The following is a 21245-nucleotide window of genomic DNA, read 5'->3' as shown; positions in this document are numbered from 1 at the left end:
TTCGGCAAGCTCCAATAGTGACAGGTAAAAGAGAATTCTCTCGAATTTTAATACTGTTGGAAACTCTATTTCTCTGTAGTGCTTTGCATAACAACTTTCTCATTTCTGTTGCTTTCTGTTTTTCTTTTTCCAATGAAGTGATCTGCACTTGCCATTTCATGAATTTTATGTGTTTGTTCAGTTCCCATAGCCACTTACAGTCTTAGCTATCATCTATCCATAAGTTTAGTATCTTTATCTTACATTAAAAGCATTAGTCAACCTTATCAAAAAATTAATAGCATTTGTTTACTAGAATAATTCAAGCCCTCCAGATTTAGACGTTAACATGTGTTCCCATCCGAAAGTATACCGGAGAAACTAGAGACCTTTATTCCAGAGGCCTGTTATTTATATGTCATATTGAAGCTTAAATGATACTCCCTCCGTTTCAATTTATGTGAATCCATTTGACTGGGCACGGTGTTTAAGAAAAGAGAGAAGACTTTTGAACTTGTGTAAAATGAGGCACATATATTTTGTGCGGCTATAAATCATTGCATAAAGTTAAATTGTTTCCAAATAGTGAAAGGACTAAAAAGGAAATAGGTTCAAATACATTGAAACGGAGGGAGTATACTATATGGTTTATACACATTTAGTCGTCTGTCTTTAGTTTCCGGCTGTGCTTTCAGGCTCGTGTGATTTTTAAGATAAGTCTTATGTCATTTCTATTTTGTTGTATTGGTTGTTGTGAAAAGCTTGATTTAGAACAATGTTGCTTCCCTATTTTAACCGATAACAATTATTGATATCAAAATAATGACACCTAATAGTTTACATTTCAGTAGCTAAAGGATTTTTTTTTTTTTTATAAGGAGTAGCTAAAGGATTCTGACTCGAACTTTAGTTGCATTTGACTTGGTGGGGCTACATATTTTGCCTAAATCCATTAGTTGCTAAGCTAATCCTTGCTGTAAATTAGGGGTGTCAAATGAGCGGGTTGAGCCGATTTTGGGTGGCTCAAAATGGGCTGAGTCAATAAATGAGCTTATCAAAACTTACTTGGGCTAGGATGGGCTGGGTCAAGATGGGCTAAAATTTGGGTCATAGCTCAACCCGCCCAACTCTACCAAACTTTAATTAATGTATTCTTTTCTTATGAATTATAATTATTAAATAAGACTTTTTTTCTTTTGTTATGGTTATATAGGTCAAATGGCCTCGTGGCCACTTAAACTTGTATCAGTTTGTAAACCCGATACATGGACTTACACTTTTCCCATTTCAACACTCCAACTTAACGGAATGGATACTAATAAATACATCCAGCAGAGTGTGTATATCAATTGCGCTGACATGTACAACACGTCATATGCTATATTATTTATTACTTGACATGTATTATTTGTGGGTCCCATTTTTAAATACTAAATCAGCAAAAAAAGAAGTTACAAATGCAAAAAGAAAAAATGAAAAACACCTCACACTTATCCCAGTAACCTGTACCCAATAATCCCTCTTCTCTGTTCACCCACCTCCCTTCCTTTCCTTACTCTTTCTTTTTTCTCATGTCTCTTTTTCTTCATTGTTCTCACCATAACAAAAAATTAATTAATTTTGGAATTTCACAAAAAAAAATCAATAGAAATTCATAATTTTGAAATAGTGGAGGTCGCCCAATACCATTGCAAATATCTGCCCTTTTTTGCTGCTATTTTAGCGAAGATTAAATCGATGATAGAACAACGACAAAGTTCAGACTATCTTCCGACCACCGGTGGTTGAGGGAGGTTAGGACGGAAAAGGTGGGTGGAGACTAGCAAATGAAAGAAAATATTATTGAAGGGGAAGAGGAAGGGAAAAAGAAATGGAGAAAGGGGAGGGGGTGGGAAATTAGTATAGAAAATTAAAAAAATTACAGAAAAGGGGTGGGAGTTTGCTGGGGGAGACGAGAGAGGTGGGAGGGCAGGGGATAAGAGAAGGGGAGAGGGAAAGGTCTTTTTTCCTTTTCCTTTTTTCTTTCTTTCTTATTTATATTTTATTCTAATTGTAATATTTTTTTAATATAAAAAACACTGTCCACGCACCTTGGCAGCGTGATTTGCACACAATTTAGCCATGTCAGTTGCACCACTTTTACATATACATGGTCAACGGTCAACGGTGTTTATTAGTACCAATTTTGTCAAGTTGGAGTGTTCAAATGGGAAAAGTGTAAGTTCATGCTATACAAGTTTAAGTGGCCATGAGGCCATTTGGCCTTATATATAACATATCAAACAAAAAAAAGTTATTTCTAAGATAATTTGGGCTAAAAGTTAGCCCAACTTTAAATGGGTTGAGATGCATTAGGTCAAGATGGGTTGAGTTTTATAAATGGGTGAATCAATAACCAGTCCAACCTTGGGCGGATTGGGTGAGTCATTTGGGCCTGGGCCAAATTTGACAGCCTTCAATCTTATAATAATTCAGGTATTGTATTCTTGAGATTAGCTATTTCTTCCTCTTCCCCTTCCACTATTCATTTTTCCATGAAATGATTCCTCTTGCATGGGGGAGTGTATATCAAAAATTAAAAGAACATTATTTGATTCTAAGCGTGAAATTTGATAATAATTTTGCTACAGAAGATTGAGAGGAACTATCTGAATATCAACGGAAGAAAAGTCCTATCTCAGATTTGTATAGGACGGTGTAAAATTAATTAGTTTATTACTATGGATTTTGACATTTTTTTGCCCTTGAAAATGGCATAAGAGAAACATTTGTTCTATTGTTAATTCATTCTTTTTTAGGTTGAACAATTTTCTTGTGGTTTTCTTTATATTGCCCGGACTCTCCGAAAATATCTTTGGGTGCTTGTCGGATCTTCTAAAAGTAGTATATTTTTGGAGGACGCGGCATTATTTTGGAGAGTCCGCGGAACAATAAGGTTTTCTAATGTTAGTCTAGATCAAACTAATCAAATCGGGTCAAAATCTGACTATTTTTCAAAAACTCAACTCCTCAGAAATCCAATACAGCTTCTACTTTCAGCTACAGCGTACTGATTCTGGTAAGTTTTGATTGAAAACTGAGACTTATATTTTTAAGTTTACAACTCTTTACAAATCCAATCAAGTTTCTAATTTGAGCTACAGTATACTGATTTTGGTGACTTTTGATTGAATATAGATATTTCGAGAATGGATGCAACACTGAACGATCAGAAAACTTTGAGACTTATTCTCTAAGAAATAAACTTTCTACAGAATCTGGTGACTTTTTATTGGACCACTGAAAGGCTTATACTTTTAATATGTAAACTTCTTGCTGTTACTTGTCCCTTCCTAGTTCACTTGTGTATGTCTTGTTTATCTTTCTATTGCTTTAGGTTTAATTTCATTGGGGGATTATGGTGCTGAGTCGCTTCTTTACCATTCCTCTAAGTCAAAGATGAAAGATCATTGGAAGAAAGAGCTGCCTTGGCTAGAGACGACCCGCTGAATCATGAGGGCCTCCTGCAATGTATCTAGTAGATCTTCCGCTGGCATTGAGCATTCTTCGCCTTGTTCTTTGGTGTGTTTCTAAGCTTTAACCTCTAGCAGAATTGTTAATGATCCTATCAATTATATGTAAGATTTACTTCTACTTATGGTTTTGTGCAGGTAAAACGGTTCGAAATGTGATGACATAGAGAAGTTATTGTGAATTGATATGGTTAATTCATCAAAGTGTAATTTGATATCTCCTAATTATTGTGCAATATTTTGTGCTCTATTGTTTGCAGCTAATAATTAGAGGGATTCTGTATTTTAGTTAACTTTTCCTCTAGTACGTGTTATGTTCTAAGGATTAGTTGGCTATAATTTATTGTTGTATTTTGAGTTCGGTATGAACTATGAAGGTGTTTAGATTGTTGTGTTTTATTGCCTTTGAAGACTTTGATAATTTAATGTAACTATTTTGTGTGTGTGTGTGAATTCATTAATATAGTTGAATGGAGAGTGCGAAAGGAAAATGATGCTTCAACTTTTAACTATATTTATATTTCTTTGATTTTTTTTCTTTTTCCGTAAAAATAGCACGGGTTAGTTAGTTTTCGGACTTGTCATTCAAAAATAGCCAGCGTTTGCAAAGTCATTGAAAAATAGCACTATTTTGCTGCAACGTGGAAAGTTCCAGCATAATATACTGGAGATTGGCGCACCTGTGTATGAATTTCTAGCATATTATGTTGGAACTCCAACACGCGGAAAGTTTCAGTATATTATACTGGAGTATTTTTCCGGATTTTGAACAGTGTTTTCGTTCAGATTTGTCTTTACATGAAAAGTTGCTAAATTTTGATTACTCTTGAAACTGTGGCTATTTTTGAATGACCACTTGTAAATCTGGCTATTTTTAAATTTCTCCCTCTTTTTCATGATGGTGGTATCCGGGTCAGCTTGCATGCACCTCAATTATTACATTGGGTACTTTACCTCCCACCGGAATAGGTATTGGGCAATTCTACTCACCAAGACTTGGTCATATAAGAAGAAATCACCTCATATTTTTTTTTTTTTACATACAAATATCAAAACTTATAAAATCCGGTTCTTGCAACCTGTTATGGTTGTAGGCAAACGCACAAGTATCAAGCTTTTTTAGTGTTTTGGAATAAGGGAGGAGAAAATTGGAATTTATCCCTTCAATCTTATAACGTGTGACAGTACTTTCGGGACATCCCACTAAAAAATCTCAATCAAAAGTGTGAAAATATGAAAATTATAGTTTGGCAAGGAAAACTTCTATGCTATAAAAGTATTTTCTTCTTTAAAGAGAAAATGTGTTGCAACTTGCAACATCTAACAAAACTATCCAAGAAAAGTCAAAATTTCTAATAGTCATATGCCAAAAAGAGGTGGATAAAGAAAAAGCTAAGTAGCTTAATGGTCAATGAATTACGTGAAAATCATGGAAAATTCTCAAAGTCTTTATTTATTCTGTTTTTTGTCCTCATTTTACAACAACAACAACAACAACCCAGTCTAATCCCATAAGTGGGATCTGGGGAGGGTAATATGTATGCAGACCTTACCCCTACCCGAGGGGCAGAGAGGAGAAGCAAACATCAAAGACTGGAATTTGTAAGTCTTTATTTTATGGTATGACTCAAACATCAAAGAAGAAGCAAACAACTCCCATATCATTCACATTTCCTAGTTCTGATCCCATTGAAAAGGACACATTTTGCATAATTTATTTTAAGAGTCAATTGCCCATTGGCCTGGTTGAAAATTTCTGAGTTGACAAATTACAAGTCCAATTTGGCATCTTGTTATAGTGTTTTGGCACAGATAGTTGAGCAAAAGAAGTCTTACAATGTGGTAATAGGAAGCCTTAAAATACCAAAAAATGACCAATAGCAGCAGAAATGTGCAATATTTTGTTCATGTAATTCTTGTTATTCTTCACTGTTTCAATACAGGTTTTTGCACAGAAGTAGATAGGATTACTAGCACTCAATCTCTGAGAGATCCTGGAATTTTATCATCGCCAGATGGCGTCTTCAAGTTGGGATTTTTCAGTCCTCTAAACAGCACTAATAGGTATGTTGGAATATGGTACAATTTTTCTGAAACAATTGTCATTTGGGTGGCTAATAGGGACAAACCGTTAAGTGATTCTTCTGGGGTTGTGAAGATATCTGGTGATGGAAACGTCGTAGTTATGAACGAAGCGGAAGAGATTCTTTGGTCATCAAACACTTCAACAACCTCTCAGGTAAACTCAATTGCCTTTCTCCAAGATTCTGGTAACTTTGTTCTGGTAGATCGTCTGAACAATGCGACCACAATATGGCGAAGTTTTGAACATCCTTCTGATTCACTTGTCCCTGAAATGAGAATAAGTGAAAACATAAGGACAGGGAAAAGGATAGAAGTAAATTCTTGGACAAGCCCTTGGGATCCTACTTTTGGAAACTTTTCTTTAGGGATGAAATCTGAAATCATTCCTCAGGTATATATTTGGAATGGTAACCGTCCCTACTGGCGAAGTGGTCAATGGAATGGCCAGATTTTCATTGGAGTTCAGGATATGTATTCTGTGTCCGTTGATGGATTTAGTGTAGTGAACGATCGCGAAGGTACTGTATATCTTACTGGACCTGTTGGTTTTAATTTGTTAATGAAGTTCATCTTGGATTGGAAAGGAGACTTAGTTCAATCATTTTGGGACGAGAATGAGACAAATTGGAAGATAATATGGTCAGCTCCCAATAATGATTGTGAAGTTTACGGAACATGTGGTCCATTTGCGAGCTGCAACGATTTGGATTCTCCGATTTGTTCTTGTCTGAAAGGTTTCGAGCCAAAGCATAGGGAAGAATGGGAAAAGGGGAATTGGACTAGCGGTTGTGTTAGGAGGATAGCTTTGCAATGTGAAGTGAAGAATAACTCGGGAAATTCGAGTAAAGAAGATGGATTTCTAAAGATGGAGTTAATGAAATTGCCCGATTTTGCAGAAAGGTCATCTACTAGAGAAGACCAATGTAGAAGCCAATGCTTGCGTAATTGTTCCTGCATTGCATATGCATATGACTCAGGTATCGGCTGTATGTCGTGGAGTAACAACTTGATTGACATTCAGCAGTTCCAAAGCTGGGGGAAAGATCTCTATATTCGTGTGGCACATTCAGAGCTTGGTATGTATTCTGGTGCTCAATGAAAGACTCAATATCCTCTCAGCCCATTTTAGTTAGGGAGAATGACACAAATAGGATACTTTTGTGTCACTGTTGATTTTTTTTACCCCGGTGACAAAATTTTTGGAAAAATAGCCCGGTGCCAGAATCTATGGCAAGGATTTGTGGTAAAATACCGACGATCACCAGAAGTACGTCAGGATTTTGCCACAAATCCTTACAGGTCACCAGAATTTTTCAGCATTGCGACTGAATTACTGGTGCTTTCAAATTCTAGTGATCGCCAGAACCACTTCCCAAAATTCTGACCAGTGTGCTTCAAAATTCTGGCCGGAGACTTTTCTTAATGGGGTCAAATTTAAACGGGGTCCTCATAAGGTCCATCCAGCCAGCAGCATAATCCTTTTCCAACCATTGTAGCTTAATCTGTCATTTGAGATATCATTGACTTAATTGACAACAACAACAACAACAACCCAGTAAAATCCCACTAGTGGGGTCTGGGGAGGGTGGTGTGTACATAGACCTTACCCCTACCCTAAGGGAGTAGAGAGGCAGTTTCCGAAAGACCCTCGGCTCAAAAAGATGAAAAGAGACAATATCAATATCACCAATAGAAACCATAAGAAATATAACATCATGAAAATGAGAAAGTAGATGCAATGCAAAAGCTTTAGACAGTACATAGACCTGGCACTATGGAAAACGAAAGAGTAGTAAGACGCAACATTGCCACTAACTGACTTCGACAAAAATCCTACCAGACTAGCCTCACAAAGGTACGAAGTAAGGAAAGACTCAACTACCTCCTAAACTACAACCCTAATACTCGACCTCCACAGCTTCCTATCAAGGGCCATGTCCTCGTAAATCTGAAGCCTCGCCATGTCCTGCCTGATTACCTCTCCCCAATACTTCTTAGGCCGTCCTCTACCTCTTCTCGTGCCCTCCAAACCCAGCCGCTCACACCTCCTTATCGGGGCATTTGGGCTTCTCCTTTGTACGTGTCCGAGTCAATTAATTCAATTGACTTAATTGAAGTCCATGTATATACTTTTAAGTTTTTGACTTCAATAAACAACTGATACTGGTTCACCTTTTATGTTTGCTCTACATTGCAGATCATCATAAAGACATAAAGAAAATTGTAATTCCAGTAATCGTTGGTACTCTTACACTCTGTGTTTGTCTGTTCCTTTTCTGTACAAGGATGGTCAGACGTAGAGGTAAAACAGACTAAAAAGTTTGTATTATACATTTAGAAACATTTTGTTAGCTATAGTTAACTTGTATCCCTTCTGATATTAGGAGTGAAGAGCAAGGAGGTAGTTTTACTTGGTAACAGAATGGAAGAATTACCAGTCTTCAACTCCGAAACGCTTGCAAATGCGACAGCCCGATTTTGTGATGATAATAAGCTTGGTCAGGGTGGTTTTGGTCCAGTTTACAGGGTACGATTTTCATCTCTCTCGATCACTTTACAAATTTCAGTAGCTGAAATTGGTACTTCCTTTCAGGGAAAATTGGAAGATGGGAGAGAAATAGCTGTCAAGAGGCTTTCAAAATCCTCCGGACAAGGGCTAGAAGAGTTCATGAATGAAGTGTTGGTGATCTCTAAAGTCCAACACAGAAACCTTGTTAGACTCTTGGGATGTTGTGTGGATAAAGAGGAGAAGATGCTGATTTATGAATATATGCCAAAGAAAAGCTTGGATGTGTTTCTCTTCGGTTAGTGCTTACTCTTCAAATCTTTTTACTTCTCGTGCGCGGTTCTTAAATGAAGGAGAGCCTTGGCATAACTGGTAAAGTTGTTGTCATGTGACCAGGAAGTCACGGGTCCAAGCCGTGAAAACAGCCTCTTGCAGAAATGCAGGGTAAGGCTACGTACAATAGACCTTTGTGGTTCGGCCCTTCCCCCTACCCCGCACATAGCGGGAGCTTAATGCACCGCCTTTCGTACGCATTTCTTAATCTTCTTCCCTGCATTCTGTATTTATATTTGAGAAACATTTAGATGAAGTATACCAAGGCGTTTTGGATTGGACGAAACGTTCCATTATCATCCAAGGAGTTGGCCGAGGACTCCTTTATCTTCACAGAGATTCAAGATTGAAAATAATCCATAGAGATCTAAAGCCAAGTAACATTTTGCTCGATAACAACTTCAATCCAAAGATTTCAGATTTTGGCATGGCTAGGATTTTCGGATCTGACCAAGATCAAGCAAACACAAGAAGAGTAGTTGGTACTTAGTAAGTGGACATTGAGCTATATATACCATAACTTTGCAAGTTTTCTCCCACAAAATGACCATATTCTACATTTTGAAAGATTTATCTAGTTAATGTAACATTTCTATACGAACTGGCTGACATTTTTACAGTGGATACATGGCCCCAGAATATGCAATGGAAGGAAGATTCTCTGAGAAATCGGATGTTTTTAGCTTTGGAGTTTTAGTGTTAGAGATCATAAGTGGCCGAAAATGTACAAGTTCTTGGAGTGAGACATCCTTTTTGAGCCTTTTGGGATATGTAAGACTCCTCTTATGTGCTAATATTAAAAAAAAAACTACTACATGTCATTGCTATTTGTGCTTCTTTAAATTTGCTGGTTTTTTTAAACTGTTTTCAGGCATGGAAGTTGTGGAAAGAAGAAGATTTATCAACTTTTATCGATCCGATTGTATTGAATCCAAGATTGGAAATGGAGATCAGAAAATGCATACAGATTGGTTTACTGTGTGTTCAAGAATTTACTGAAGACAGGCCAAGTATTTCATCTGTTCTTGCCATGCTTACCAGTGAAAATACAAGTCTGCCAACACCATTACAGCCTGCTTTTACTGAAAGACAAGTTAGTTTCTTCACAACGTGTAACAAGAATATAGAAATTGAGTGTAGTGTGAACCAGATAAGTATCACAACCCTTGCTGGTAGATAACATGAATATGTGAAATTACTTGCCTTGGCGTAACTGATAAAGTTACTGCCATGTGACCAGGAGGTCACGGGTTCGAGTCGTGAAAACAGCCTCTTGCAGAAATGCAAGGTAAGGCTGCGTACAATAGATCATTGTGGTTCGGCCCTTTTTTAGCGAGGTAACTCTCACGTAGTGGTTGCTTAGTGCACCGAGCTGCCATTTTTTACTTTTGTAATCCATCTATCTCAATTCATGTGACACTCCTTTTATTTTAAGCATGTTTGACACGATTCATTTTTGTACAAATTTCACAAGTTTCAATTATTCAAATTCATCGAACTGCTCAAAGTTTAAATTTTGCTATGACATTTCCTCTATTGAACCAACTCTTCCACCATTAATATATTCTTATCTTAACACAACATAATACTAAAGTCGAAATAACATGTAAAATATTTGTGTTCAGTCAAATATCACAATTAGAAATGGAACAATAATGGGAGTAACCATACGGGTAATATGGATTATTTGCAAATGGAATTAGGGAAATTATAGTACAAACATCGTATTGTAAGGTTGGTAGAAATACTATGTCCTATTAAAATAGTATATCGAGAGAGTAGCAACAAATATTATCCGTATCATAGTAGATCAAATTATACAACAAATGCAAATCATATACCGTACCGTATTTTGTACTTGAGGATGTCTTAGGAGTTAGAAAATGTGATTGATGAAGATAAACTTGATGGTGCATGGGTTTTGTATGAGCGGCACATACAAATGGCTGGGTTTCCTAGAAATCAATTGTTAATAAACTTGTAGCAGCTTTTGCCGAAAGCATCCACCTGTGAGTGCTTGGTCTGCAATCCTGGCTTATATGTCACAAACCTCTGATGGAGCATACCTTGCTGTTGAATTGGTTCTTGAAATAGGTTACTTGTTCCAAGATGGAAGAGTTGATCCCCGTAAAAAGGTTGCTTTAGCTGGATCCTGGATGTCTTCTGTTTGGAACTACTAGAAAAGCAGAGCAGCTCCTTGACATGATCCTACCTTACTAATCATAATGGCTCATATTTATGAGAAGAATGGACGAAGGGAGGAGCTCAAGAAGCTTAAGAGAGACATGGAAGAGGCCCCTAATGTGACTGAGATGCAGTTCCGTCAGTTCTATAATTGTTTGCTTTCGTGCTACTTAAAATTTGGAGATCTTGAATCTGCATCCCACATGGCTTTAGAAATGCTTCGCAAGGCAGAGAAAGCTAAAAATTCTCTTGGTGTAGCTAATTTGCTGCTTGAAGCTTCTAGAAGTGGCAATGCATCACTTGCAAATGTTCCCCTTGATGATGCATTTGATCGAAATCTGGATGGATCAGAAAACTTAGTATCGTACGAAGATCTCTGTAGAGACAGAAAGTTTTTAAAGCTGCAGATTATTGCTATTGATGTCTTGGTAATTAAGTTGCAGAAGCAAATGGAATTTATTACCAGCGGACGTGGTATTCTCCAGCCTACTGAGAAATTATACGTTGAATTGGTAAAGGCTTTCCTAGAAGCTGGGAGAACAAAAGATCTTGCGGAATTTCTAATTAAGGCAGAGAAAGAAGATTCTCCAGTTTCAGTTGATGATTCTTCCTTGGTTCATGTGATAAACTCTTGTACTTTCACTAGGATGTTTAGATCTGGTTCTTCTGTTTATTCATCTCTTTTGAAAGCATACTGTAAAGAGAACCGAGCTGGGGAAGTTGCATCTCTGCTTAGAGATGCTTGTAAATCTGGGGTTCGGGTAGATGCAAGCTGTTACGAAGTGTTGATCCAGTCGAGGGCGCTTCAGAAGGACCAAGAGATGAAAGAGTCTAAGATACCAAGAAAGGGTCATCAAGAATTTGAAAATTGGGTCAAAGGGTCTGCAAAAGGCGGTGAACGGGTGAAGCTAGGTTAGTGATGATGCTTTTGTTGAAGCTAGGGAATTGCCTTTTTAAACTTTTAGCAGAAACTTAGGGAGCTTTCTAGTCTTTGCTTACCAAGACTAATGGAGTTACATGCGTATTTATAGGTAGGCTAGGAATTCTTAGGCAAATATTTCAATCCTAGGAATTTCTTCATAAATTATAATTATCCTAGGGACTCATAATATATGATAATTTCTTTCCATCAAAGAAACTACCATATGTGCATAACTATAGAATATTATCTGATATATTATTTCTTTTGGGGGACAAGGTAAATAATTTATTACCTTATATGTGGACCACACTAGAAGTCTCTAGAAGAGACAGTAATTTCTAACATTCTCTCACTTGGCACACATATTAAAATCAGATAATCATTTATGAGAGATAAACATATAATATGGCCATAAATTTTATCGCTCAATTAAAAGTTATGCAACAATCACTTTAACTAGAATATATTATTACACGAATCATGGCGGTCATGCTTTTAAACAAACACTTCCTTCCATGTATTACAATGCACTATATATTCTAACAAAGTGTCTCACAACTTTATGAATGAACTTAATATAAGTCATTCAGAGTCCAACTTTATTGATCCAATGATCACAAATAATACATGAAAATCCAAAAGTGTGCACTGTCATGTATATCAAAATAGTCATAATGTCTAGACAAACTGTTAGAGAGCAAAGCAAGACTAAGTTGAGCTACTAAGCCCCATATGGGTTACATGATCCTTGAAAATATTAGCCGGCAGACCTTTAGTCATAGGATCAGCAATCATCAAAGTAGTACTAACATGCTCAAAATTCACATCTTGCTTCTTCACATAATCTCTAACCATCAAATACTTTATGTCGATGTGCTTGCTTCGTTTGCCACTTTTATTATTCTTAGAAAAGAAAACTGCAGCTGAATTGTCACAAAAAATTCTCAATGGCCTTGAAATAGAATCGACAATCCTAAGGCCGGAGATAAAGTTTTTCAACCATAACGCCTGTGATGTAGCTTCATAGCATGCTATAAATTCAGCCTCCATTGTGGATGCTGCAATAATGGTCTGCTTGACACTTCTCCAAGATACAACACCTCCAGCAAGAAGGAAAATGTATGCTGAAGTAGATTTACTAGTGTCCTTGCATCCACCCAGATCAGAGTCTGAATATCCAATCACCTCCAATGAGTCAGAGCATTTGTATGTGAGCTTAAAATCCTTGGTCCTTGCAAATATCTCAAGATCCTTTTACCAGCTTTCCAATGGTCAAGACCAAGGTTACTTTGATATTTGCCAAGCATTCCTACCGCAAAAGCAATATCAGGTCTAGTACAGACCTGTGCATACGTAATGCTCCCAACAAGTGAAGCATAGGGAATGTCTTTCATTTGCACCTTTTTCCAATGCATTTTGTGAACATTGATTCAATGAGAATTTGTCACCTTTAATTATGGGTGCTATTATATGTGAACAGTTTTTCATCTTGAATATTTCCAGAACTCTTTCAATGTAGGCCTTTTGAGACAGTCCAAGTAATCTTTGGGATCTGTCTCTGTGAATCTCTATGCCAATTGTGAGTACCTAATTTTTGTTAATATTTAATTTTTTATCACTTCTTCTATATAAATATTTTAGGGGTTTTAACCTACAATTTTTAGCTTTGTTACACTTTTTATTATAGGGTAAAAATACAAAATTTAAAAGGTGAATTATTACTATTAATATTATTTTATTTTTATTTTTATTTTAAAATAATAAAAAAAATCCGAAAAACTATTATTTTTTTTTAATTTTCAAGAGTGATTTAAAAAATAAGAAAAAGGGAAGTATTGAATAAAAAAAATAAAAGTAAAAGTAGGCGGAATTCTCTTTTAAAAAGTAAAAGAATGTAGAAAATTTAAAAAATAAAAGTAACGTTTTGTGAAAATTTTAAAAAAATAAAAATTATAAGAAAGTTGGAATTAAAAACAAATATAAAGGTATCTGAAAATTAAAAAAAATTAAAGTAAAAGAAAGTAGCATTTTTAAAAGAAAAGCAAAAGAAAGTGGATTGTTTTTTTTAAGAAAAGTTAAATAAGTCGAATTCTCTTTTAAAAAGTAAAAAAGGTGGGATTTTAAATAAGATAAAAGTAATTAAAGTTAGAATTTAAAAAATAAAAGTAAAGGAAGGTGGGATTTCTTTTTATAAAAAAAATAAAAGCAATTTGTAAGTGGGATTTCTTTTAATTAAAAAATAATAAAATAATAAAATATTTTAAAAACAAATCTGAAAAATCTCGAAAATTTTGCTATAAATAGAAGAGAAAATTTGAGAAGAAAGAAAAAAAAGAAGAGAGGGGTAGGAGAAAAATTTAGGTTGAAGGTTTTCATTAAATATTTCTTTCAACATTTCGGGCCTTGAATCTTGGGTTTGAAGAAGAGTTGATAGAGATTTTGTTGTTGCTGCTGTATTGACTCTACAACTTTCAGATTTTATTCATTTGAATTCACTCTCTTGTAGGTATGTAATTCAAGCTCTTGAGTTAAAAAATGTCGGAACATCTTTATTGAAGCAGAAGTAAATTGATTTGGTTCTTTTGATAAAGTTTCTTTCGTATTGGATCTGTTCGCATGAATGATGTTTCTTTGATTGAGTGAATTGAGATTTGCAAATGTTAACGTTATTTTAGTATATTCATGACTCTGTCTCATTTTTGTTTTTTTTTCTTTATTTTATTTTTTTTACTTTTTTTTTATTTTTCTTGGCTCATGACTTGTAACTAGCAGGTATTGTTTTGTTTATATTTAGATTTCGAGATCATGTAGCACCATGTTCATATTTTGATATTTAAAGAAGTATGTGAAGTTGAACAATTTGTTAACGTGAAGATGTAAAAAAAAATAGATTGCGTTAGTGGAATGATCTAATCTTCAATTTATATTATTGGCTGCATATTTTCTTAAATTAACCATGTGAAGATTCAACTTCTTCTTCTTCAAAATGGTACTGTAGAAGTTATAGTGGTGATACTACAACTTTCTCTTTAGCATAGTGTTTAATAAATTAATTATTTTACGTGTTCTTTGTTATAATCAAGTTTAAAATGCATTTTTGTATGTCCATGTTTGTTTTGTTCCTTCTGGTTCATCCGAATAGTTCTCAACATGATTTCTTTTTCTTTTTGTGCTCATATAGTCATTTAAGATTCATTATTTTGCTATAAAATTTTGTTAGTTTCTTTCTAGAATTTGAAATCGAAAGTCGGTTTTTTGAAGATGATATGGAGATGAACCCAAAGCTGGCACTTGTCTTTTGTTATTTTCACATAAATGTCAACTCCACCTTTCTGAATTGTAGTATGCTATAACAAAAGGCTCCAGTGATATACATGTAGCTAACCCATTTCTTTAGGTCTTTTGTACTTATCAATTATACCACTCCATCCACAATAAAACCTCAAAACGCATGGCCCTCATTTAATTAATTTTAAATTCATAGAATTCGAGGCATGCTATTTAGCGTATTTTCTACGGCCCTCACAAAGTTGAAAAATGTGTAGTTGCTTTAGGCGCGTAATTTAAAATTACCTTCCTAAACTCGTGTGTGCATTTCATGTGACCCAAATCCAAATCCCAACAATGTTAAATAAAATGTGTCATGGACTGCGGGTGCATTTATGTGACGTGGTTCAAGACATATTTTAAATGACGTTGCAATCTTCCTAAAAATGAATAAGAGCGGTTAATAAGTTAAAATTTAACCATAGGCTAAAACATGTATTAAAATCAGATAATATGCCAATTATAACAGTTGAGCGACCGTGCTAGAACCACGAAATCGGGGAATGCTTAACACCTTCTCCCAGGTTAACAGAATTCCTTACTTGGATTTTTGTGTTCGCGGACTGTAAAACAAAGTCAATCTTTTCCTCGATTCGGGATTTGAACCGGTGACTTGGGACACCATAAATTATCCCAAGTGGCGACTCTGAATTTTTAATAATAAATAAATCTCATTTCGATTATCACTTTAAGTTGGAAAAAACTCCCTTATACCCTTTCCGGGGTGTAGGAAAAAACAGCTCTGGCGACTCTGCTGGGGAAAAGAACCCAGAATCTCTGGTTCAGGGTTCAGAATTCGAGCTTAGAATAATTGTTATTATGTGGCTTTATTTATTATCTGATTTTATTACATGTTTGGACCTAATGTGTTAAATGTTGCTTTTACCGCTTTGATATTATCTGAATTGTATATAAACTGCTACGAAACTCTTCTCTTCTCATCTTCGGGGATGTGCTCGCTGGTCGAGACTCCCTATTCTGTTAGTGTCATATCTTGAAATAAGAAAGAGGCTCGGATAAGTTACTAAGCCGGATGGCCTTTTGGTTCCCGGTACGTAGCCCCCTCCTCGGCTCGAGTTGTCCGCTCGGGTACACAAGTCTAGAACAAATACCCAGGTTTTGAACCTAGAATAACTCAGCCTCATGTCGGATCCCTAGTTGGAACGTTTGTTTGCATCATGTGCATTTGACTTTAGAGACTCAACACAGGGGTTGGGTCTGTCTAGGACAGGTGTACCTGAAATGAAAAGACCATCTTGATGCATCCTATGTGCTACATGTTGCATTTATTCAAGGGTAAAACGGTCATTTGGCGGACCAATGATAGTTGAGGGCAAATGAAAAAAAAGAAGAAAAAGAGAGGGTGAAGTGTGAGGATGAAGCGAGTAGGGCCCAATTATATTTTTGTTACATTTTATTAAGAAAAAAAGAGCATGGAAACTTCAAAAAGATTTTGCACTTTTTATCATTTTTTCAAAAATCAAAAAAAAAGGGGAAAAAGAAAATAAAAAAAAAGAAGAGTTTACATGTTTCATCATTTTTCAAAAAAAAAAAAAGAAAGAAAAGAAGAAACAAATATTTTCTCTAAATTAGTTGTTATTTTTATTTCTTGCCCGTATCCAATTTGCCCGAACTACGCATACTTGATTCTCGTCTTTCGGGGCGTGATACGTAGGCAACCCACATAGGGTCCGGTCTTCCTAGTAAATCTTAGGTTCTTGGCTTTGCAGGGTCATAGCCAAATTTTGCACTTCTAGCCACCTTTTGGTCAAATAAGTCATTTTGCAAAAATAGCGTCAATCATGTCTTGCATGTGTCTTAGGGAATATTATTGTCTCACATAGTGCTAGTTTAAGTTTTCTCATACAGGTGTGGATCTACTTACTGGATTTTGAGCATGACAGATATCTCAGGATCATTGCATTCAAGAGCTGCTCGAGGAGCCATTTTATGTTTTTGAGTCAATTGTTTTTGTTTTGTTTTCCAGTCTTGTATAGTAGTATTTAGTCTTTTAGGTGATGTTAGAGTTTGTAATAGTCAGGTTAAGTTTGCCGAGTCTTTTGTTATTGTATTTCTTATTTTGCATGTGGAAATGTGTTACAAGTCGAAAATCCAGGAAAAAAAAGAGAAGAAATTTTGCATTTCTGTTATAAGAAATAAAAAAAATCTCCTTTGAGATTGTTTTTCCTTTAGGCAATTAATATTTAGGACTTAAAATAAATTGTTTTTATATTTCCTCTACTATATTAGGACCAAAATTCATAAAAAAGAGAATTTTCTTTTAGTACTTCTTTAAGGTATTAATTCCAAAATCCAAAAAGATTTTCTTTTGAGGTGTTTCTTGGGGAAATTAGTGAAAAATAAAAATAAATTCTTTTTATTTTCATTAGAACTTTAGGATATTGTACATAGAAAAAAAAACATACTTTATCCTTTGTTTATCATTAGAAATTCTTCTTTAGGCAATCAAAATTGAAATCCAAAAAATATTTTATTTTATCTTTTTCATTGCTTGTTTCGAAACCTTGCATTAGAATATCAAATAAAAATTCTAAATATTTTTCTGTGGTTCACTCTTTAGATTTTCTTCCTAAAGAAAAGGAATCAAAAAATATCTTTCTCTTCTAGAGTTTTTCCTTAATAGAGTATTTGTTTCAAAGAAAAGAAAAAAAATCCGTTAAGCTTGAGTTTAAAATAGGTTATAGAACATTAAGTTTAGAAAATTCAAAAAAAAAAGATTTGCTTCATTTATTTCTCTTTTCTCAGCAGAGTAGTCATCAAAGTAAAAAGAAAAGAAAAAGAAAAAGAAAAAGAAACAGAGAACGTCAGTTTGTTTCCTTTATTCCCGATCTTCCCGAACTACGCAAAGATCTGATTCATGCGGCGTCATGATACGTAGGCAACCTACATAGGGTTCGATCGAATCATTTTTTATTTATTAAAAGAAAAAAAGAAGAAAAAAAAAGAGAAAAAAACAAAAAAAAAGAGGTGAAATTATGGGATGTGAGAAATGAGAAGGAAGAAAAAGAGCGATAATTAGAAAGAAAAAAAAAGGGAAAGAAAATGAGCGAGCTAAGAAGTGCGAGGAAAGAAAAGTAAAGAGAAGATTCAAATGGACAAATTGGGATGATGCCAAGTGACCTTATGACCCTCGAAGTCATTCTAGAACCGTTAATTATGGCTAGGTGCATGGCACACAATGTGATATTTTTGCTGTTAAATACCCTAACGCTAACGTGATGACATCATTTTGTTATATTCATAGCAGAAGGGTGGTTGGTTTGTGGTTTTTAAAGTGGTAATTCTTCTCTACAACACAAAGTCAAAAGGCAATGGCAGACAATAACAGAACTGAGTTGGTTGATACCGGTTCCCAAAAGCAGTTGGTTGAACAGGACAATGGGTTGGTTGAAGAGGTAAAGATGTTAAGACAACACATGGCGGACATGTATCAGGCTTGGATGACTGGTAAGGCACCACCCCTGCCACCACCTAGCTTCATAAATACTACCCTTACCCAAACACCGGTCACAGTGCTAGATGATCCCCCATACTCTCCAGATACACCCGCTTATCATGGCTTTCCCAACCACCCTAATAGCTCAATCACTCATCTTCCAATTACTTTTCCCAAAAATTGCCCTCCGACCTTATCCACCATCCCCAACAATGAACACCCACTCAAAGCTCATGATGCCCAATATTACCCCTCAGAGGTTGCCCACAAGGTTCCCAACTCATACAAGCAGGATCTGCGGGATGGGCCTCATATTGTAAATGAAGAGTTCACAGGAAGAAAAGGGCGATACGGGATGCCCAGGAGGTTGAAAGGCATAGAACGTAGAACAATCCCTAAAGAACAAGCAAGGAATGAGAGACCAGTGTAGCATGTCTTACAAAGAATTGTCTATGTCCCCCGACGTTCGTCTGCCTGCGGGGTTTAAAGTGCCCAAGTTTAACTTGTATGATTGGTGTGGGGATCCGGTAGCCCATTTGAGGGATTATTGTAGTGAAATGAGAAGTGTTGACGAGAAAGATAATTTGTTGATGGCGTACTTCAGTGAGAGCCTGACTGGGGAAACTTTGGAATGGCATAATCGTCAAGATGTTGGTAAGTGGCCTACATTGGGTGACATGACTCAAGATTTTGTTCGATACTTTCAATACAGATCAGGTGTTACCCCAGACCGCTCCTCCCTATCTAAAATGGAAAAGAAACCGGAGGAAAGCTTTAGGGAGTTTGGGCTCAGGTGGATGGAGCAAGCGGTTCGAGTCAATATCCCGATTGGTAAAGAAGAAATGGTTAAGCTTTTCCTACAAGCCCAGGGGCCCACCTACTTCAGTCATTTGATCCCGGCCATGGGGAAGCCTTTCAATGATGTGTTAAAAATAGGGGAGCTAGTAGAAGAGGGAATCAAGTCATGCAAAATCATGAGTTGTTCGAAAACCATTCAGAACATCCCAATAAGCTTGGGTAGAAGAAAGAGAAACAGAAAAGATGATCCAATGGGCTTTCCCGATCAACACTTCCAGCCTCGACATCATCCCCGTGGATATCCTTATGCACCAGATGATCCTCCCTAGTGCCACTTCTCTCCACAGAACTCCCAAAGTCATACATCACTCTCCCAGTACCCAGCTCCACAAAATGCCTATCTACCTCCACGAGCCTATCGAAAACCCCCTGGATCAGGTTTCCGGCCCAATCAAGCATTTAAGAATGAGAGGTTGCTGAAAAAAGAAAAGGCTTTCACCCCATTGGGAGTGTCATATGCCAGTTTGTTCCAAAAGTTGAAGCAATTGGACATGTTGAAGCTGATTCATATAAAAATGCCAAACCCTCTATCAAAGAAGTTTGATTTTTCTCAAAGGTGCGCATATTGCTCAGATGCCTCGGGGCATGACATAGAGAAGTGTTGGAATCTGAAGAAAGCAATTCAGAAGCTTATTGATGCAGGTGTCATTGTCGTGCAAAATCCAGATGCAGCAGACACTAGCCAAAGTCCATCGCCTGCTCGCAATGAGACGCATATGGTGAGTATGATTTGTTTTGAAAAGGAATATGAAGATTCTTCTGAGATCCTCGAAGGCCCACGTGCTGCAAAGTTTTCAATGTTATCAGAGGTTGATCTTAAGAACGAACCAGCAAAGGGAAACCTAAAGCAATTTGTTAAGAACAATGTGATGGAAGTTCGTGAAGGTCCTAGTAATGTTGATGTAGAATTCAGTGGATAAGATGCCGAGCTTGGCAATTGGAGAGGCGCTCCTGTCTTGGTTAGACAGGGAGGAGTTTTGGTGGTTTATTTTGTTGTCATTTCTGTTGTCCGGGTTATTTCAGAGTTGTAATCCAGATATTGTCTTGTGACTCAAACCCTTCCATCCTCTTATTTTGCCTAGTTTATTTAGTCTAGTAGCCTGCTTAGTGTTTTCTAGGTTTGTTCTAGGTTTGTAACACCTGTCTAGTTTGTCTGTTTTGTTGTCCAAATCCTTTCACCATCTGTCTAATTCAAGTTTCTATTTTTTGTTATTTTTAGTCATTTTTGTTTAGTTCTCTTTTCCTTTTATAGTCTTTTTCATGTTGACTCTAGTGACGTGACATGCACGCGTAATTCTCAGCCTGGTTTTAAAAGTCAGTTTAATCATGAAGCAATGAAACAATGTTGAAGATGTAAGGACATTTGAGGGAAATAAGTAAAGGCATTTTGAGATCACTTCAAGCCCGAATTGTGTGAAACTGGGGCAGATAGAACATAAAGAACCCCTATTAAAATAGATCCCACCGCATCAATTTGAAGATAAAAGCAAGTTTGCACCAAATTTATAGGGGGCCATTCGTGGTAATGAGAGTGAGAGTGTTGTCCAATGGTGCTTTGTATATAACAAATGTAGAAGGCGAATGTATGGGTACGGTCATCAAGTCTGGCGCAACCAAAAGATGTTACAAATGTTTTCCTTGGTTTGTTTAATTGTGTTGTTTGTACTTGGCATGTTTTGAAGGTTGGAATGACGAAGACATTTTGTTCTGCTATCTAAACACTTTATCCCTCGTTACCCCTTTTGAGCCTTATTTATTTTCTTTCATACCCCTCTATTGGAATCAGTAGCGAATATCAGAAACACAAGCATGAACGATAAGAAAAGGAAGAAAGAAAAAGAGAAAAAAAAGGAAAGAGAAAGAAAGAAAGAAAAAGAGAAAAAAAAGAAGAAAAAAAATAATAAAAAGAAAAAGAGAAAAGCAAAAGAGAAAAAATATAGAAGAAAGAGAAAAGAAAAAAAAACACAACAAACAAAGTAATTTCTATGACATGAACTACGTTCGATCTGATTCCTTTTAAGGAGACGTAGGCAGCCTCACGGTTCTGTCCCATCAAAATAAAAATCCAAAAGTCCCCAAGCA

At 36.1% G+C, this 21245-nt stretch overlaps 3 protein-coding genes and 1 long non-coding RNA gene across 7 annotated transcripts; 3 read left to right on the top strand and 1 right to left on the bottom strand.

Moving 5' to 3' along the window:
* Window positions 1–30: 30 nt before the first annotated feature.
* On the top strand, window positions 31–4002 carry LOC142170778 (uncharacterized). Of its 2 annotated transcripts, XR_012700326.1 has the most exons (3): window positions 1946–3037; window positions 3157–3540; window positions 3630–4002. It is a non-coding gene; the product is annotated as an uncharacterized LOC142170778 (long non-coding RNA). The 2 variants fall into 2 exon arrangements; XR_012700325.1 differs by having other exon boundaries at window positions 31–3540.
* Window positions 4003–4397: 395 nt separating this feature from the next.
* LOC107776057 (G-type lectin S-receptor-like serine/threonine-protein kinase At1g11330) lies at window positions 4398–9897 on the top strand. Of its 3 annotated transcripts, XM_075233395.1 has the most exons (8): window positions 4398–5093; window positions 5435–6652; window positions 7774–7878; window positions 7961–8103; window positions 8170–8380; window positions 8667–8904; window positions 9036–9186; window positions 9287–9896. In XM_075233395.1, exons 2-8 carry the CDS (start codon window positions 5677–5679, stop codon window positions 9593–9595), a joined length of 2133 nt encoding a protein of 710 aa, XP_075089496.1. In that variant the 5' UTR covers window positions 4398–5093; window positions 5435–5676; the 3' UTR covers window positions 9596–9896. The 3 variants fall into 3 exon arrangements, with proteins under 3 accessions (XP_075089496.1, XP_016451360.1, XP_016451354.1); XM_016595868.2 differs by lacking the exon at window positions 4398–5093 and having other exon boundaries at window positions 5133–6652; window positions 9287–9897; XM_016595874.2 differs by lacking the exons at window positions 4398–5093; window positions 9287–9896 and having other exon boundaries at window positions 5128–6652; window positions 9053–9181.
* A 743-nt stretch (window positions 9898–10640) lies between these two features.
* Window positions 10641–11516, top strand: LOC107776040 (pentatricopeptide repeat-containing protein At1g03100, mitochondrial-like). Its single transcript, XM_075232356.1, has one exon. It carries the CDS (start codon window positions 10641–10643, stop codon window positions 11514–11516), a length of 876 nt encoding a protein of 291 aa, XP_075088457.1.
* Window positions 11517–12229: 713 nt separating this feature from the next.
* LOC142170444 (secreted RxLR effector protein 161-like) lies at window positions 12230–12936 on the bottom strand. The gene is made up of 2 exons (XM_075232355.1): window positions 12780–12936; window positions 12230–12690 (listed from the first exon to the last, which is right to left on the bottom strand). Exons 1-2 carry the CDS (start codon window positions 12934–12936, stop codon window positions 12230–12232), a joined length of 618 nt encoding a protein of 205 aa, XP_075088456.1.
* Between the last annotated feature and the right edge of the window lie 8309 nt (window positions 12937–21245).

This window comes from Nicotiana tabacum, chromosome 16, assembly GCF_000715075.1.
Source record: "Nicotiana tabacum cultivar K326 chromosome 16, ASM71507v2, whole genome shotgun sequence".
In the NCBI taxonomy this organism is placed as follows: Eukaryota; Viridiplantae; Streptophyta; class Magnoliopsida; order Solanales; family Solanaceae; genus Nicotiana; species Nicotiana tabacum.
This window is presented reverse-complemented; position numbering and strand designations above follow the sequence as displayed.

What these genes read in the sequence shown, in the direction of transcription:
- LOC107776040 (XM_075232356.1), top strand. Translation starts at nt 10,641, where the DNA reads ATGGCTCATATTTATGAGAAGAATGGACGAAGGGAGGAGCTCAAGAAG.
- LOC142170444 (XM_075232355.1), bottom strand. Translation starts at nt 12,936, where the DNA reads ATGCATTGGAAAAAGGTGCAAATGAAAGACATTCCCTATGCTTCACTT. An exon ending in TCTTGACCATTGGAAAGCTG is followed by an intron (nt 12,691 to 12,779) that starts GTAAAAGGATCT and finishes TTGGATATTCAG; the next exon opens with ACTCTGATCTGGGTGGATGC.
- LOC107776057 (XM_016595868.2), top strand. Translation starts at nt 5,362, where the DNA reads ATGACCAATAGCAGCAGAAATGTGCAATATTTTGTTCATGTAATTCTT. An exon ending in GTTTTGGTCCAGTTTACAGG is followed by an intron (nt 8,104 to 8,169) that starts GTACGATTTTCA and finishes ACTTCCTTTCAG; the next exon opens with GGAAAATTGGAAGATGGGAG. An exon ending in TTTTGAGCCTTTTGGGATAT is followed by an intron (nt 9,187 to 9,286) that starts GTAAGACTCCTC and finishes AACTGTTTTCAG; the next exon opens with GCATGGAAGTTGTGGAAAGA.